The 19,746-nt window shown below is 35.6% G+C and overlaps 1 protein-coding gene across 3 annotated transcripts; it reads right to left on the bottom strand.

The window, feature by feature from the left end:
- Positions 1-1,001: 1,001 nt before the first annotated feature.
- Positions 1,002-16,350, bottom strand: LOC125205466 (sister chromatid cohesion protein SCC2). Of its 3 annotated transcripts, XM_089060814.1 has the most exons (28): positions 15,968-16,350; positions 13,083-13,192; positions 12,584-12,720; positions 12,405-12,498; positions 12,001-12,257; positions 10,895-11,002; positions 10,669-10,774; positions 10,026-10,119; positions 9,723-9,909; positions 9,187-9,615; positions 8,590-9,119; positions 8,298-8,508; positions 8,169-8,219; positions 7,854-8,012; positions 7,611-7,778; positions 6,922-7,221; positions 6,263-6,415; positions 5,660-5,829; positions 5,031-5,139; positions 4,337-4,504; positions 4,150-4,254; positions 3,853-4,083; positions 3,475-3,608; positions 3,107-3,400; positions 2,661-3,030; positions 2,142-2,234; positions 1,949-2,074; positions 1,002-1,520 (listed from the first exon to the last, which is right to left on the bottom strand). In XM_089060814.1, the coding sequence occupies exons 1-28, from the start codon at positions 16,210-16,212 to the stop codon at positions 1,284-1,286; spliced, it is 5,376 nt and encodes a 1,791-aa protein (XP_088916940.1). In that variant the 5' UTR covers positions 16,213-16,350; the 3' UTR covers positions 1,002-1,283. The 3 variants fall into 3 exon arrangements, with proteins under 3 accessions (XP_088916940.1, XP_088916941.1, XP_047960370.2); XM_089060815.1 differs by lacking the exon at positions 15,968-16,350 and having other exon boundaries at positions 12,584-12,728; XM_048104413.2 differs by lacking the exons at positions 1,002-1,520; positions 1,949-2,074; positions 2,142-2,234; positions 2,661-3,030 and having other exon boundaries at positions 3,197-3,414.
- Between the last annotated feature and the right edge of the window lie 3,396 nt (positions 16,351-19,746).

Below are 19,746 nucleotides of genomic sequence, written 5' to 3'. Positions count from 1 at the left end.
GGCTATTCCACTTTTTATAGCTATTCCCTCTGTAAATATCGGCCCGCTTTCGAAGCTTTGGGGTTTCAGTTTGGGCTTCGGCCCATTATGGGGAAGTTAAACGGGATTTCAGTTTTAAGTGGCTCAAAGAGTTTTAAGTTTGTTGTTTTTTCTTTAAGGTTTCTTTTTCAAGATAAATCAACATACGTTTTTTTATTATTTTTAAAGAATATTACCACGTCTAAGAAATTTTTTTATTTTTTATCCATCCACCAAAAGTATTCTCATTTTAAATATGGTATTATCTCTCTAATAAGGCGGATTTCATTTTCCCTGTTATTATTACTTCAAACACTTTTTATATTTATCCTTCTCATCCTTTATTAATTTTGCATTTAAAATTTGTCTTATCCACTGTTAAAAATATTTTTATGGACATAGGTAGGAAGTAAATTGTTTCCCATTCATCTTGTGGTCATGTTGACTCGAATTCTCAATCTGTTTGATTAGAGAAAAATGTCCCATCTACTAAGATGATTTAAACAGTTAATTTAAACATCCCACTTTCATCTCCCAATAATAGTCTCTTTTTTTTTATTTTGATTTGTCCCATAAATTTAGTTCATCTCTATGTTTGGCAAAAAAACTTCTCCTATAAGGTGAGCCACATTAGTAACCAATAATACCAAATTACCAATCATTCTTTGTATTTTTCATACTTTACTCATTTCGAATTAATACTCTTGTCGTATCCCTATTTTATGGGTCAGAAGAAAGGAGTATATATCCAAATAAAGGGAAACTTTCTCTATAGAGAATAGGGAACTTGAGTATCCACTCCACTTGATTTGTTTTGACTTTGCTCTATTATATAACTTCTTCTGTATAGTGTTAATAATTATATGCTGTAAATAATTTTCGATAGGAATGCCAATGCTACAGGTACACACGATTCTGAATCAGGAGCCCAAGATTATTTTACTATTCAAAACAACTAAAAAAATGAGTATTACACAAACAAATGATAAAGGGAGATGACTTCATTATGAGATTATATCAACATAATGTACAACTGCCATCGCCCTAAACAAACAAAAATTTCCCCATGTTCCCTAGGGATAGAGTAACAAATTTCAATTTCCCTATTCTATAGTAATATTCTTCTTGTAGTAACAAAATAACTACTATGAACAGATGAACACTAATTATGATCAATAGGGCTGTTTTCAATCTAGGGAACTTCTAAACTTTCGCTCCACTCCCATTCTATGAGCTGTACATGTTAGCTTTTACCTGTTAAGTACTTACAACTGTTGTCGCTGCCTCGTTCTCATGTAACTACCTCTCTTGCCGGCACTCTTGTTCATCCTGCCCACACTGTTACCCCAATCTTCATCATCATAGCCTTCTTCATCATCCATATCTGCCATTCGGACAGCCTTCCCTCGTCTTGCACTCGTGGAGGGTGGCCGTTTCCTCTTGATGTTTGCTGAGTAGGTTGAATAGTCAACCGTGTCTTCCCTCAAGGCATTCTTGAATTCCTGAGAAGAAAACAATTTATTTTAAAAGGCATTTTGTTAAGTACAAACAATTTACTAAACAGAGTTGTGAGAAAAATACAAAACCAAAAATCCAGTGTAATAGGAGTACAAAATTATATATACATTGATTCTACTAATATTCAGAAATCGCATCTATATGTGATACTGTAACTTATTTATTGTTATCTTTGCAATGCATATCTATATATTCCCTATTGTTAAGTATAGAAATTTATACCACAATTAACAAAAATATAAAGCTGGAGAAAATTGAAAACCTAATAATGGAGTTTCGACATATAGAAATAAGTCCAATAACGTATTCTACATTAAAGAGCCCATGTTAATGACGGACACAAAGCATGATCATGTGTCTGACAATCATGGTTAGACAAGTCACAAAAGTATACCATGAGAACTTAAATCACCTGATATCTCCGCATGACGTCTTCGTATGTGTTGGGAGGGTCAATATTAATATCACTGATAGTGAATGGAATATTCTGCCGTCCTAAACTTTCGCCTGGTTTAACCGGTTCAGTAGGAGAAAATGCCTAATAAAAAGTAAGACTGAGTTAATGATATTCATCCAAATAAGAATCTGAAGAAAGCACTAATTACCTGGCATCGGATATCATCTAGGCCATAAACAATCTTCAAGTGCCTCTTGAGCTTTAAAAGCAGTTGCAGTGCTCCAGCTGCTAGAAAGTTGGCCTGAGAAACCCATAGTCAAGTTAAGCTACTTGAAGAACATAATCGTTCAATAAAAGCATCCCCACAATATTCTAATTCAACAAATGAGCAAAATGCTAGAGATGATAAATTGGTAATCAAGTGTGATCAAATGTGGGACAGATGAGACATATTTTAATATTCCAAAAATTAACAATCGCATTTGTTGCTACTATGATATCCTGAACGAGGGAATATATATTACACCAAATAGAGGGATTAATCAAGCTTCCTATGCTGATCTCTCCCATAGCCGTTTCTCCAACCAAATAGGAATAAAGTTTGATAAATATTAAACACTACTCTATTTCTCACAATTATGAATATTTTTCCTTGCACCAAGTAGCTGGATAGGACAATTGCAACAAATCATTTCTTGGAAACACACTGGGTTAAACTGAAACGTACCTGGATTTTCTGAAAATCACTTGCAGAGATGGTATAGGGATCTCTCGAGGGTATGGGATTTGTATTTGGATCCTTACATGATTCTTCCCCATAAAGATGATTCGGTAACTCCATGGGTAGTGTCAGGTTCCCCTCAGTTGCCATGTTTCTTTCACTACCAGGGTTTGTAGTGCTACCAAGTTGAGCGGCTTGTACCATCCCATTCCCATTGGTTTTATGAACATTTCCTTGTAATAAATGCAAAAAGTCCTTAATGTTTGATTCTACTGCCCCCGAGCTAACTTGTACCACTCGGTTTATAGTATAGATCAAATAAAGAGGCTCATCAGGTAATGTGAAAGGTAGTAGAGCAAGAATCTCTGCGCAATACCTGCAAAAGAGGGAAAGCAATCTCAGAAAACAAAAATTATAAGTGGTACCAACTTAGGTAGGCTGACTGTGCTTACATTAGAAACGGTATCACAGAATCACTGCAGGTCGGTGTTTCAAATTTGTGTACAATGGAGGACATGAATCTGTTTCTTGAAATACGATTTCCACGAATGAGCTTATAGATTCGAGCAACACCATGCCGCGCAAATGTTGAAGACCCAACATCTCCTTTTCCCTTAATATTGTTAAATAATTTGGCTGGGGACTTATTATTGGACATTTCAGGGAGATCTCCACTCATGGTACGAATGAAAATAAATGACAAATGAAGTCCATCACCAAGACGGCTTTCGCAGAAAGCTGGATACCTGAATCGTCACAACTATTAAGTTTGTGTAAGGACATCTAGAGCAAATACTAAATGTTACAGAGAATAACCTACTTCTCATTCATATTCATCAAGAGATGATGAGACAACTTTGCATTTACTTCCTCCGGATCTGTTTCAAGTGCAATGAGATACGGTACACAAGTAATAGGATGTACAAGACCTTGGCGCAGCACAATTTCAACAATCTGGAATCAGAAAAATGCAATCAGTAATCAAATAAATATTAGGAGAGATCCTATAATAATAGCCATTTATTTTGCACATAACACTTTGTAGACCAAACCGAGTAATAACTTAAGCTGTGGTTAGCCTATCAGGTCAACGAGCAGTTGGTCATCATAATGTCATATTTATTCAAAATTATTCGCCAACAAGTTGTTCAAAACCTTATGACTACCAGCTAGACAGGGCACATTGTTTGGCAAATACCTTGAGAGAAGCTTGACGGACATGTTCATTTGCATCCAGACATCTTGCTAAGATACTATTCCAATATAGCTGAACTATACCACCACAAATGTTAGTATCGCCAGCACCGGCAGCAACGGGGACACTGGTACCATCAGCAGATGGATTATTAACATCATTGCTAGCTTTATCTTTCTCCATTCGGCTTTCCGCATCCAGAAGATACTCGTACATGTTCTGTAGTGATTGCATCTGACAAAGAATGCAATGAGCATAATGCATAGAGAGAACAGGTGCATAGCTGTCACAAGATAGTACCTTCAGACGAACATCAGCACTGGTGGACAAAGTTGCCTCCAAAATTTTACCAACATCCTTTTGCAGCATACATTCAGGACAAGCAATAAAAACATAACCTAAAGCCTGCAGAATTAATACAACTAAAAGTCAAATTTAAAAAATTGTAAGGCAAGAGAATCTCAAAAGGCGGGTACTATGCTAATACCTGTAATGCCCTAACTTTAATGATGAAGTCTTCAGCCTGAAGATACTTTTTGAATAAGTTGATATTGCTTGCTACATCCATGTTTCTTGGGTTGAAAGCAGACATATCCAACAATGGGCTACCATAGCGTATCAACAACCCAAGACAAAACAGAGATCTACCTACTTGCTGAAATGAAAGGTATACATCACTTAAAACTTAATTTTTTCAGCAAAATGGAAATATTGTGAAAAAAGGAAGCATTGTAAGTTTGTAACTGAACGGAAACTAAATATGTTTAAACTAATTTCCTACTCCATTAGACAGCAACAGAGAGCATTATTAAAATAGACTACTCGATTGATTTTTAAAAAGGTCTCATCTAGGAGTGACATGCAAAGGAAGAGAAAAAACAAGCATACGAATACAGTTATCCAGCAGCATTAAGCAGTTGCAGTGCAGGATATCTTAATCTGCGGGCAAAGGAATCATTCCTCAACCCAAATTTGCATTCTGAATATAGAAAAAGGTTACAATATGCTCAACTGATAGAAGATTACACGAAGAGATGTTGCCTCTAAAGAGCAAAACACACTTATTTTTCAAATTGGCAGGACAAAAAAAATAGTTTTGTATAATCACTAAATACATGTCAAACAGTAGACAAGAGCGAGCCAAGAATCATAATAGTGAAATTTCTAAGAAGATTACTAACCTGCTTGTTATCAAACCCCAATGCATCCAGACGTTTGTAGAACAACTGGATAAGATACTGAATAACACTTGCACCTTTTCCTGATACTTTCCCCACAGAGCATAAACATCTACAGAACACAGTATACAGATGAGCTAGTCATGAGCAAAAGAGACTCCGAAATTGACAAATCTTAGGATGGCACTAAAGAAGAACAAATGAGGGCTTGAGTGAATGTTGTATGGGGAGGCATCAGAAATCTACCATCAAATGATGGTATTTGAGAAGACCATAAAAGTTGGAGAATAAATATCTGACTGACCTCCATGAGGAATAAGAGAGTTCCCTTTGAGAGAGATCATGAAGAAAGCTAGAAAAAATTTAAGAATACGAAAAAAGCAACATAAAAGAACTTATAAGGAAAATGCAAAAAGTGGCAACCTTCTCTTAATATGGAGGCGGGGTATAAGATGTAAATGAAAATCAATCCCTAGTTATAAAAAAAAATCCTTAAATCTCTGTTCATAATAAAAAAAATTATGCGGTTCTTGCGAAAGCATATTCACAAAAGTAGGACATAATTATTTAATCAATGCATTGCTTAAAAACAGATGAAACTATAACTAGTATAAGAAAAGTAAGCACATTACTTTATGCAAGCGTGGACAACTGTCAGGAAAGAGTGTCGGACTATCATTTGTTTGAGGTCTTGTTCAAGTTCCTCCACAACAGTCTCAGGAAGTTTCCGCAATAATGGCAAGACAGAATCAATTATAAACAATATGCTCTCCAGCATCTGAGCAGCCACTCGATTGTCAGACTGTAAGGGGAGAAGGAAAAGGGTCACTTAACTTCATATCAAACTTTTGAAAACCTAATCACGCGTGAGAGTTCAACAAGAAAATCAAACAACCAAGACATAGTAAGTGGCATTCTAAGTATCGTAAATGCTTCAACAAATGAAGCAATCCATGAGCACCAACACCACAATCTAATATTTATATCGTTAAAAAGGCTTGCATGCATAACCACATTATTGCAACTACTATACAAGTCAGCAATCAATCCTTATTCAAACTTTTTTATCAAAAAAACATGCCAATGTAGAATCATAGTCATAACTGACAAGTTATTTTGGCAGAATCCACGCTCATACATGAAACTACAAGATTATATGACTGGACACATAGAACGGCTACAAGAATAATGTATTGTGGGAAATTAGTTTAGCCTAAAAATAGAACTCATTTAACCTGACTCTTCAAATATGGTTGTAGTGTGATAATAAACTGTGAAGGGTCAGAGGCTGGTGCACATAATGTAGGATCCACCAGACAGAATGAATGCAATAGAAGAATATATGGAAGCATGCGGACTTCTCCTTCCTCACTGTTTGTCTCAGCAACCTGGAATACAACAGCATTGTTATATGATTTGATGTGCACTTACGCAAGTTTTAGTTCAAGAATAGGGAATTCAAACAATTAATACACAAGGTCACCAAGTGCACGCACAACATTATTTAGTGTGTCAACTGATAGTTAGTGTCAGGGAATTAATAGTGCCATAAGAAATTAAGCTTTCAGACAAGGCCAACATAGACTTTCGGGGAAATCACTCTTGTCAAATTGTGCAGCAGTGAATGAGAAGTAAGTAAGACCACTCCGAGCAACCAAACACAGTTTAATTTTATTGACTTTCATATTTCCCTGGTATGGTGGCTTCAAAAAAAACTTTTAAATGTTTCATTTCAATTATATAATTCCACGAGTTGGACAAACTGAGGCTAATGGTCTTCACAGAGATACACTAAAAGTCCAGGGACCACAAAGCAATGATAAGCGCTGAAGTACTTTTTGTATAAGGAACAAAAGTGTGTTACATCAATGAAGCATTTCTGTGAAACCAATACCTGCAATGCTTTTTCCAGCAGACACTTGCACATTAGCTCACAGCGCCTGCGTACGGATGAAAGTAATACAGGGTTTATCCCAGCAGCTTTAGCAGATTGGGGAAAGAAATCAAGGGCTAAGATTCTTTTAATGACAATAGCAAGGGGTTGGTGACTGGACATCCTTCTCAAAGTCTCAGCAACCTGTTCTGTCTTCTTAGTCACTTCTAGAGGAACCGAACTGTTATCTTTGAAAGTACGGTTTTGCCAACCAGAAGGCTCCTCAAACCAAAACTCATAAAATGTCTTGCAGACCAGGTCCTGCAGGAGGATCATACTAGTATCATACAAACCTTTTGAGTAAAACTATTTTTTCCTAAGGTGTAAAAAAAGCAACACTGAACCAACGCAGACTACACAAACAACAGCACATAAATTAGAAAACCACTGTTCAAAGTAATAAGCTTTTTGGTGGATACTGTCTATTCTTCAAGTAATTTTAGCACATCCTCCATTTAGCAAATATATATATAGGGAGTATTATATACTCGCTACAAAAAAAATATGCATGCCAATTCCATGATTCCATCAGGTAGTATGCTAAATAAACAAGTAAAATTAATAGCAAAAGTATTCATCAGATAAAATATAATATAATTTATACAGTAAAGCCCTGGGCTTGAAAATAATTATGCACTTGAATCCAGTACCTGTATGCTGGATTCTTCATCATTGATACGAGAAATTATCGCCACAAAAGCAGTGGTGCTCTGTGAAAAGTCAGTGGAGGAGGTACACATATCCTTGATAATTTTAATAGCTCGTTTTCGGACACTTACTCCAGTATCCTTAATCCTCTCTGCTACCTTCTCAAAATACTAGAAGAAGAACCAGGGAGTTAGAGCGCACAAGCAGACAAAAAAGCATGAAATTTGCATAAGCATCCAAAGTACCTTTATACCAACATCAGGATGTGAAGCAATGTGCTTTCCAACAAGCTCAAGTGCTGCTTCTCTTACTGATATAGCAGAGTCACAAAACCTCCCTTCAACTGCTGTTTGCACAAGCTTGTTACCCAAAACCTCGGGATCTGCTTCTACAATAATACTAACCTGTTACGATTGACAAGTAATACAGAAGAAAGATGAGTCTCTTATGAAAAAAAAACTATTCCATATATAATTAATACCAGGACAAATTCAAACATAGATGAAAACAGGAAAGGAGGAGGAAAGGAGAGTAGCTAATGCTAGTTATTCATGACATACCGCTCGCATTGCCTTAGCACGAATCACTGGTGAGTTCTCCCTCAGGCCGGCCTGGTAATAGGATCATATAGAAATAACTAATCAGTCTCAGACTCCTAAATAATCTAATCAAGAAGCAGTTTCACCCACCAAAAGCACTTGAAGTATCTTGTCAAATCCTCTAGCAAAGGAACTCTTTTGACCCAATGCCAGAGTAATTTTTTTCACTGAATCCCTTGTCAGAAGAGAAGAAAAAGAAAACGAGTCTCGCAGAATTTCCCTTGATTTCATCCTCGCAAGGAAGTAGAGGAACTTTTGTGGAGAAGCAGGATCATCTTTATACCAAAGACAAAGATAAAACCTGCAAGTTAATATTTGCACAAAGTTATGGCACATAAAAATATTCAATTTTATAAATAAAAAAATTGCTTTAGCAACGGACCAGCGCATAAAGAGGTTTAGTTCATCTGCAGACCCTGCATCCTGCAAATAATTTAGGAGCATTTGTTGAATAATCTCCTGTTTTGTTACTGAGGATGAAGCTCGGGAAGATTTTTTGGAAATACGATTTTGTTTCTGGTCATCCTTTGATTCGGACTCACAATGCGTTTTTAACACAAGAAGTTGTTTCTCGCATAAGCAAACCTGACAATCAAAGGTTCGAGAAGAAACATCCTGCTCTCTTCCTCCTATACAATCAAGATGGAATGGCCTGTGACAGCCTTGACATTCGAGACTAGCCCTTTCAGCAGTTGAATCCAAACAAATAGCACAGACATCTCTCAGATAGCTAGGGTCACTATTTTCACTATCCATCAAGACCTGTACGATCCAAAACTTTTCATTCCTACATACTACCGCATCATGTTTTAACCTTGCAGCAATTGTACCGAGAAGGTCAATGGCCATTGTTCTGGCAGAAGTATCTTTTGATTTCGGCCCAGCATTCTGAAGTAGTAATACACACAGAACCTGCACAAACATTCTGTAAATATTGACAGTCATGTGATCAATTCATAAATCCACTTTGAAAAAGTACCTCTAGAATAGGAGCTGAAGCTGGATACTCCGGTAAGTTCAGAGTAGTGAGCAAATCCATCACAAGATTTTCCATCATTGACTTCACTTCAGATGCATCCTGATTTTTTGTGCTTGTATACCGCTGAAGAATTCGACTCCAAAAGAGGCAGCATGACTCTGTAACTGCCTCATGACATTTAGAGGGGTAATCAGCATCAATAGAAATGTCCAGTGAAGGATTTCCAGGAGTTAGCCTCACGACTTCAGGAAGATTTGCACAATGATGAATCATTTGAATCAATAGAGCAGTGACTAACTGAATCTGCCTTTGTTCTTCATCCGGAAGATGATAAGTTCTTGGTACTCTTTTAGAAAGCGGCAGCTTTAGAAGTATTTGAATAGTTTCATCCATCATATATGTCCGATGCTGAGTGTACATGTAATAAATCTGCACATCAAATTTGGAAGAAGAAAAAGTGTAGATCAGTACAAGAAAGCAAGTACGAGGTTTCAGATGCAAGCAGACTCAGAAACAAGGTGTGCAAACTTCATTACCCCACCAATTAAACTGATAGCTTTCAGCTGCAAAAGCTGGATATTATCCACCAAAAGAGTCTGTAAACTAGTTCGCACAAGTTGCAGAATGCAACTATCTGATAAGCGTTCTATCAACAACAGCTGCTTAACATAACTGACAATGGTACACAATTTCTGAACAATAATGTTTACTGTACCAGACATCCTGCCAAAATTTGAGGTACCACAAAGAAAGAAGAAAAAATATCAGACAGTACATACAAATACAAACCCTGAATAATCAAAGCATTGTATTGGAAGCAAAATCAAGCTATACAGTACCGGTTTGTTGTTGATTTTCTAACTCTTACACTCTTAGAAATTCGCCTCTTCTTACTGCTTGAGCCAAAATCCTCAACTTCATCATCTTCCTCATCTGATAATCAGATATAAGCAATCATATCACATTAAGGGCTAAGGTTTTGTTTATTCCAGAACTACTGAAATTAAATTTTCCACTCTTTCTTCCATTTTATCCTCACATCAAACTTCTTTTTCAGAAGAACACAAACAAATAGGGAATCATATGACATCAATGACAAACAAAACTATGCTTATTCTAGAATTATTCATTATTCTCACTCTTTCATTTATACATAGCCAAACACATGTCCTCCATGGTTTTATCACTGATGTAACATCACATCAAACTTCTCTCATAATAACTCAGATCATAACCAAACTTAATATGAAAATTTTCATTTACTCTTTTAGAGCAAACATATGTTTGTAGATAAATATTTGAGAACCAAACTGGCAAGCATGCTCAACTTGGAGAATGTAAGACCTGACAGCATGAAACTACGAGGAAAACATTTCCAGAGAAGTGACTACACTTTGACAAATCCACATATAATAAACCAGTAACGATGACTTCAGATTAATAAAATTAAAAGCAATTCGCAGAGAAAGCAGCATCACGTACCATCCAAATTATAATTGGGTTTGTGTAGGGCCCGATATGCTGGATCACATGCAAACATAACATCCAAAATTTGATGTCTTGAAAAATCCAAGATCCTTTCAATATACTGATACCAAGTACACCATAATTACAAACAATTGATACCGATAAACCTGCAGAGCTTCTGCCCACAATTTATGCCTACATAAAGCATTAAAATATATTTTCTCATAGATAATGAGAATACCTCTTCCTTGTAAATCTGTTTAGGCATGCCATCATGAGCCATAATAGCTAAAGCTGCATGAATTGACTCCAGAGCACAATAAAGGGATGATACCACCTCAGCATCCAACTAGAATTTCAAGGAACAACATGTAAATGATGTGTATTAGGGTGGAATACAATGATGTGTATTAGGGTGGAATACAATGATGTGTATTAGGGTGGAATATAATGATGTGTATTAGTGTGGCATATAATATGACTGGGTTCAACCAAAATCATCCTCGAATGTCTAGCAAATGGAATACCCATGTCAGCCTTGCAAGTTGCAACATCATCCAGCAAGTAATAAAACATAAAAATTGGAAAAGCCCTTATCTCAAGAGATTCAGAAGCACACATGCACTAACAAACGATTATATAGCCCACGAGGGAGTGGAAAAAACAAGCATATGAGATCAAATAATAATACAATTTCAAGTGTAGCAGTCCAATTTTGTGAAACATATGATCTCATTACCAGTGCTTCTATAACAATTAAGAAAATAACGTTAACAATATATACATAACAGTTAACCAAGAGATAGGGATCAAAATAACTCCATTCCTAGTCACAGGCTCACAGCCTTAAGAAAAGTTTCCAATAACTGATGTTAGAGTTAGAGGTGAAAGTTATTAGTATATCTTCGAATTAAGTGTCTGTAAAAAATATTATATATGCATCATCATTTAATCGCTACTCAGAAAGCACAAACAATTGCAAGTAACAATCAATCTAGTTTGTGAGTTAGCTAGCTGTATTTCTGCCAGCTACCAAATATTTGCAAAGTAAATAACTTCTCAAAATTAAAATGAGCAAAAGAAGGATGAAGCCAAATCAAACATTTGCGGTGTCTTTAAGGTATTGGTAGCTTTCACACCTTAAAACAGTTACCTGGTCATCAACTACATAGATGCCTAATGACAATACGACATAACAGATTTATATCTGTTAGTACTAAGCAATTTTTTCCCGAAAGTATCACATGCACTAAAACTAGGGGAATAACCCAAGAAAACTATTTGTAGAAAAACCTGCAAGTAACAAGCATATGCAGAAAATGAATGTACACTGGTATAGGAAGTTACCTTCTCACAATCATCTATTGAAAGTCCTTCTGCTCGATGAATCTGGCGATCTAAAACTTTTAACATCCTTGAAAGAGTGTCAGCTGGAACTATGTGGAGTAAATTCTTAGATCGAATTGACATGATTTCATTGACTAGAGCCTTAAGATCAGATTGGGTCAACGATTGCCATTCTGTTTCTTCTCTGTCATCAGAAGGAATTTCTGCTCTGTTACATATGTCCTCCAACCATTCACAAAATCCCCCTACAGCTGCATCTGATGAAGCATAGCAAATTCAACCCCACAAATTATGGAGGAGGGAAAGAAAGCAAGAAAAATAGAAGTAACAAAAATAAAAAGAGAAAACCAGATAAACCAACACGAACACGCATGTAGAAAGAGGGTGGGGGCAGAAAGTAAAACCTTGACCCTCACGGGAATCAGGACAAGGTGCTGACGGTATGTCAGCTTTTGTTCTCCTTTTCACTTTTGGTTTTCGGGAAGAGTTAATAATATCCTGTAATTCGAGTTAAACTATCAGCCATAGGACAGTATATCAGTTTAACTGAAAGTACAACATTTTCCCGTGGAAAGTGACTAACATTATTAGCATTGTGATCTTGCTGATAATTGGTTGTCCCTAATGAGTCAGTTGGCACTTGATTTATGGCAGGCATGCTCCGCTCAAAGAACTTTGATTGGGTCAAATTACCTCGATTTGTTGACTCCATACCAGGACCTGAGAAACTTGAACAAAGAGACGGATTAGATAAAAAAGTTCTTGTGGGTGATGCAGAAAATTCTTAATTCGGTAACATGCAAGGTTGAGCTGGTATCGACTATAGGCCACAAGCATATTTAACAATGACATAATTGCGAGGAGTTGTTAGAAAAACAAAAACAAAAATTGATATCAGAACTAGCCTAGTCCAAGTGATGGTCAAAATATAAGAAATCAACATTTATTCAATTAAGTCAAATCCAAGTATGTTCAAGTCCAGCCAGCATAAGTATCTGCTTTGATACTTATGAGGATATGATAAAGTTGAAATCTTATACATATAAAAAGAATATTGGAAAGCCAATGATGGACCAGTTTACCTGGAGAGACATATTCAAGTGATTCTGCCTCATGTCTCAAAACATCATTGGTTATATTTAACTTTCCCACATAACCATCTGGTTGAATGCTTTCTTCATTTTTAAGATTCCTACAAATGAAACCATGAAAACCCAAATATTATAATGCCAAATAAAACAGGCAATCTGATCCTAACTTTCTCATAAATTTCTCAGTTCACTTAAAAAATCGTTGGATACGCTTAATAAATTTTGGTACAGAAAAGCATATCAGAATATCAATCAGAAAAGACACAATTGTTATAACTTTTTTCCCCAGCCAAGGGTATAATGGAGTTGAACCAATCTGAGCAACTTGATCGGTACTTAATATCCTAAGCTGAATTCGATACTTAATATCCTAATCAATAATAAAAAGTATAAAATATAAGTTGCATATTAGTAATATTTCTGATCTAGTTTGCCAAATTCTTGGCCACTAGCAAATGAGTCAAGTAGTGCTGCCATGCTCAATATGTATCTATTTTATGTTAACGTGTCTTACTAAAGGAACCTTGTCAAATTGAGATCTTCGCTCATTTGCGGCCTTTAGTTGCATGAAAATTGGTTACACATATCCAGGTGATGTAATGATGATAACAACACTAGTAAATTGATCATTATAGTATTAGTAGGTGAATGCCAGCTTAATAATTATCAATTAATATCCCTCCGCCTTAATAAAAGCTAGCTGGTTTATACATCTTCTCCCCCCCCCCCCCCCCAAATAGAAAAAAAGTGCAGAAAACTATAAACCCCAGTAGTAACTTGGGCATCTCAACTAAATTATGTCTCAGGTGCGTTGAGAACTGCCATCAATCCTTTTTCAGGTTTTAAGTTGTAACTAAAGTACAATCCGAGCCTTCTCGAACTGACATGAGTTGTATTTTCAAATATTCAACATGAGTTGCACATGACCAAACATTTTCTATCTTGGCATTTAATGTCGTCCAACGACTACCATAAATTATATCTAGTCCAACTCATTTTTATAGCATCTGCCACTTATCAAGACCAGTATTTTGCCCAACCACAAGCAGCAAAATCATTGACAGCTGGTGGGAGTTATAGAAACCACACCATGGAAGAAAATATCCTATTTCGTGTTGTTATTGGAGATAAAACAGTTTTATCCCATGATAGGAAACTGAGTGAGACTTGCAAAATCACCATTTTGCAGAATTTGGACAAGATAAGTGTAATATCTATGATTACTTCGTTTTTAACCTTTCGAGCAGGTACTTGGCCAAGGAGAGAATTGTGTTTTCATTCTTCTAATTATCTTAATGAGGAAAAAATTTAATTAGTTACATTAACTTACACCCTGGGTATGCAATCTATAAATGACAGCTATAGTTCATTGGCTTCTTGTCTAGATTTTCTTAGCAATCCAGACATATTTACTGTGACAATTATCAGTAACTTAATCAGTGTGAATTTGAAACAAAATTTCGGTCATCCAAAGTTAATTACTAGTATAATTTAAAACAAATGAATCTGCTTGAGGAATAGTTTCTTTGCCATTTCTGGTTTTGTGATACTTTAACCAGCTATTTACAGAAAATGAAATAATTTTTTTTTTAAATGCCTAAAGAAAACTATACAAATTTCTCATTTATGAATATATAAATTTTGTCATAGTACAACACTTATTTTTATAACTGAAGCAGATTGCACTTGTTTGTCTGTATTGAGCACCCTTATTAATGAAGTACAACAGTTTCAAGCTATAATTAGTATATCTATTACTACAATTTACAGACAAATGAAACGCCTATAAATAGGGAGATAATTAAGAATTCAAAAAGGAGTAGGAAAAAGCTATGTTTCCAGCTGTATGTTTTCATTTATGTGTTAGTGTCCGTTTGGTAGTTAAGTTTCGCTTGGATAATGAGATTTATCCTAGTCTACTTCCTGTTTGGTATGCAAGTTCAATTATCTCTTGACACGTGTTACTTTTCCCGCCTTGTTTTTCATGTTTTAATTTGTTAAATAATCTATATTCAAAATCTAATCATGATCTAATTCAAATTACTTTATTGCCCCCAAGATTTCACATCTCTTATTTTGAATTGAGATTTACTAGGGATATTTTATACAATTTCAATTAAGCTTAAATACAAATTAATATACCAAATACTCCCTCCGTCCACAAAAAATAGAGCAATTTGTGTATGACACGGGTTTTAATGTAGAATTGGTTAAATAAGATAGAAGGGAAAAAAGTAAGAGAGAAGGAGAAAAAGTAAGTGAGAAGTAGTGTTAGTGGAATTATGTGTAGGGTTATTATTTGTTGAAAACTCTCCATAAATAAATGTGCTCTATTTTTTGTGGACGGCCAAAAATGGTAATTGTGCTCTATTTTTTGTGGACGGAGGGAATATATTTAAAATATCTGTTAATTTATCTAATATATCAAACACCAACTCATGTTAGTATATTCACACAACTTAACTTATCTTATTCATTAACTAACATGACAAATTCCTAATCGGCTACCAAACGAGACCTAGGCGTGATAATATGCCAAAAAATTTACATTTAATTTTGGGCACCTGTTTCACAGCTTATACTCGTACTCAGTATTCAGAAATTCTACATAATAGGTGATGTGAATGCAGAATTAGTGATGGTTTTAAAATTGAAAAGCAGAGGGGAAGAGAAAGGTCAATTAGTTACATCCTGTGAAACTACTACTAAAACTGGCACAATTAAATGTCATTTCCCAAATTTCTGAAATTCCGACCATATAACTTGAACGCAAATAATTCCAAGCCGGAGCAAAAACCCAAACGTAACATTCAGTTCCACTAGAGCACCAAAAATCAGACACCATAAGGAAATTCGGCAGTAGGAAGCGAGCTTACAAGTAAGATACATCAGCATTGCGGAGGAGATCAGCTATCCTTCCCGCCACATCAGCGCCGCTAGCATTCCTCCTGGAAGCGCCGCCGCGGTTGTCGAATAGGCGAAGTTCCTGATCGCGCCCGCCGCAGAATACTGGGAGCGAGGGCAGCGGCAGGCACGGCGCAACCTCCGAGTGAACTGTGTTCGAGAGAGTTATGCCCCTGTGGTGCCCCCCGAAACCGCCTCCGCCGGCGGGATTTGACATCGAGAAGGAGAATTGAGCGGAGAAACTAGCGATTGACGAGCAATTTGAGTTTGAATAACTTGGGGAAACAAGGTTTGCCCTAGAGAGAGAAATGGGGGTGGAGAGAGAGTGGGCGAATGGCGGGGAAAGTTAATAGAAATTTTGGGATTTTTTAACAAGTGAGTGTGTGTTTTTGCGCTGACAATTTATATGTCGTGGTAAAAAATTGAGGTCAAGGCGCTTTGTTACGGTCCACGTATGAATCAGATTAAGTTGAATATTGTGTGAGACTTTTGAATTTATTTGACCATATCATTTATATGGAAATTTTGGAAATTATAATATGCAGGAGAGGGGTCCTATTCTAATGCTTTTAGCACCCTAATCCAAAATCAAGACTAAATCTCCATCCTTGGATTTTAAAATGAGTGGATGAGATTAAAGCTCACAAAATCTCAATAAATAGTAGACAAAATATCAACAAAAGGGTAATATCGTCAATGTGCCAAAATCAAGACTAAATCTCCATCCTTGGATTTTAAAATGAGTGGATGAGATTAAAGCTCACAAAATCTCAATAAATAGTAGACAAAATATCAACAAAAGGGTAATATCGTCATTATGTTATCATATGATAATTTTCGTGAGTGTTTTTTTATATCAACATTGTGTATTACAAATATCAACAATATGACATTGGAATATCAACACATTTTTATTGAGATTGGACATGCATAATATTGAGATTTTGCCTACAATATATTGAGATTTTTTGTTGCATTTGTTAAAAATAGCTGCTTATCAACATGTACGAAAAGTGAAATATAATTTATCAAATTTCATCACCCGAACATCGTCGGAACATATGCAATTGAGATCTCGTTGGAATTCTTATTAAATTATCTTTAATTTGATATATTTTTTGCGAAAAAATAATTTAAATTGAGAGAGTTACGTAAATTTAAAGATTTGAGATGATTTTGAGGAGAGAGAAAGTAGTTAGTTATAATTACGGATTTGACATTAATACCCTTTTAATTTAATTAATAATTATTTAAATTTAAAATATATTACACTTGGCATCATATTAACCACAAGATCTTCTAATCTAATGGTTGAAAATTGGTCTCAATTTGGGATTGGTAATTAGTTAGCAATTGATTACATCCCTGCAGGAGAGTATAATATTCTGGATAGTTTTGGTTAGGCTTGGAGAAACGGTTTTCGGTTCTTAATTAACCGAGAATCGAATCTTATTTTTAATTTTAATTTGTATATGATATTCTGGATAGTTTTGGTTAGCCTTGGGGAAACGATTTTCGGTTCTCGGTTAACGGTTTTCGGTTCTTGGTTAACCGAGAATCGAATCTTATTTTTAATTTTAATTTGTATGTGATATTCTGGATAGTTTTGGTTAGGCTTGGGGAAACGATTTTCGGTTCTCGGTTAACCGAGAACCGAATCTTATTTTTTCAAGTATTCGGTTAACCGAGAATCGAAAAATTACGGTTAAGGTTCGGTTCCGGTTCTAACCTAGAACCGAAAGGTTAGAACCGAATGACCATTATTTTCTAAATCTTTATTTTTATATATTTTTTAATTTTATTACTTTTGGTGGTACAAAAGTAAAAATGAGTTTGATGAATGATGTTGGTTTATATTGGTTTTTGGACTTAGTTTTGTAGACTTTGTTGGAAATTTGGTTTTTGATGATGGAATAGAATCATGGTTTCTGTCCTTTTGATTTCATGACTTATTACTTAATGTATTATATTGCACTTGAGTTCGGTTCCTTCGGTGGAACCGAACCGACAAAGGGTTCAGTTTCGATTTCGGTTCTGGTTTCGGAAAAAATGAAAGTCGGTTAATCGACTAATCGGTTCGGTCGGAACCGAACCGACCGAATTCCCATCCCTAATTTTGGTCATGTAATGAAAAGCATTGGATTTTAGAAAAATGTTAGCAAGGCAGTGATCAAACATGGTTGAAATAATAATTTGACTTTGTCTACTATATATTAATCATATTGACCCTTATAAATTCATATTTTTCGCATAGCTTTTTTAACCTTGAGAAAATTCAATTTGATAGATATTTACAATATGAATATGTACCCACACTAAACAATCATAACAATGATCACATACCAGTATGTTTCATTTTGTACGCACATTTTGGATAAATAGGAGTAATAAATAGTTGGAGATATGTTTCATTTTCTACGTACATTTTGGATAAATAGGAGTGATAAATAGTTGGAGTGAAGAAAGGGTAGAGTATGAGATAGAATAATGTAGAAAATAGTGAAATGCTTCTTCTATCAAGGTAGAACCGAGGGAGTACTATTGTCAGTAAATTATTATACTAACAACTATGTGATGTGAATCAAATGATACTAATTATACTCCAAGTTTTCTCCTATTTTGTATATTTAAATCATCTATCAATTGATCTTTAAGGTTTGATTATTATATATTAGTTGATAGATGTACATGTGGAGTAAGGTCTGATTGAAACTGTTCGTTTCCTATCAAGATGGTGTCCAAATTCTTTTATCTTACCACCATTATCTTCGTCTTTGAAATAGCTTCGCGTGGGTATATTACACGCCTCAATCGGAGCTCGGATGAAGAAGTTATGGTCATTTGACGAAGGTTGCGCGAAGCAGTCAAAACCGGCAAAAACGCCCGGCGTTTTTCAGCATTAAAAACGCCCGGGTTGGCATAAAAAACGCCCGGGTTGGCACCATTTTGCCCGGTCGGGCGTTTTTCTCGAAAACTGCCGAATTTTAGGTTTCAAATTGGTTTCCAGGGCGGTTTTGGAAGGGATTCAGACATATTCAGACACGAGAAAAGGGAGAGGAAAAGAGAGAAAGAGAGGAGGAAGAAGAAAAGGAAGAAATTCCGGCCAACATTCCGACGATCCGTCTCCAAATCCCAATTCCACTCAACGAGAGCATGGTTCCTATGGTTTTTGTTGCAAATTCCACCATGTGTTTAGGCTAAGCTCTCTATGTTGCTCCAAGTTGTAATCTAGGCTTTGTATGGATGTTTCTACACCTTTGAACTCATGTGTTTGATACCAACAATGTGCTTAATGTTTATACACTATGTTTTTGGCTAATAATGTAGTGTTGTTCTTTCCTTTGCTATTGTCTCTTTAACATAGTTTAGGAATGTTAGATTGTTGATATGCTATCGAATTAGATTTGTTCAGAGGATAATTTGATAGTGGATTAAGTAGGTGATCATAGTAGATGTTTATTTCTCTAGCGCTTCCGCAGGAGTTTATAAACATTGAAGATTGGTTCATAGGTTATGTGTTCAGCTAATTGTGAACTATTCATCGTGTACATGTTCAGTGTATGTGATTAGGTTGATGTTTTAATCCCTTCATATGTTTCGTTGTATAGGTGTAGAACAATACAAGCCTAGTGAGTAACTTGGAGTGACATATTTTCTCATTTGAATAGTCTTTCTTTAGTTAACTTGTAGTTTTATTTTGTCAACATCTTTCAAAACCAAAAATCAAATCTTTATGCTACATCTCTTTAAG

Source organism: Salvia hispanica, chromosome 6, assembly GCF_029641045.1.
Source record: "Salvia hispanica isolate PSC_SH4W2 chromosome 6, Shi_PSC_v1, whole genome shotgun sequence".
Lineage (NCBI taxonomy): Eukaryota > Viridiplantae > Streptophyta > Magnoliopsida > Lamiales > Lamiaceae > Salvia > Salvia hispanica.
The sequence above is the reverse complement of the archived record's forward strand: the minus strand, read 5'-3'. Positions and strand labels throughout refer to the sequence as shown.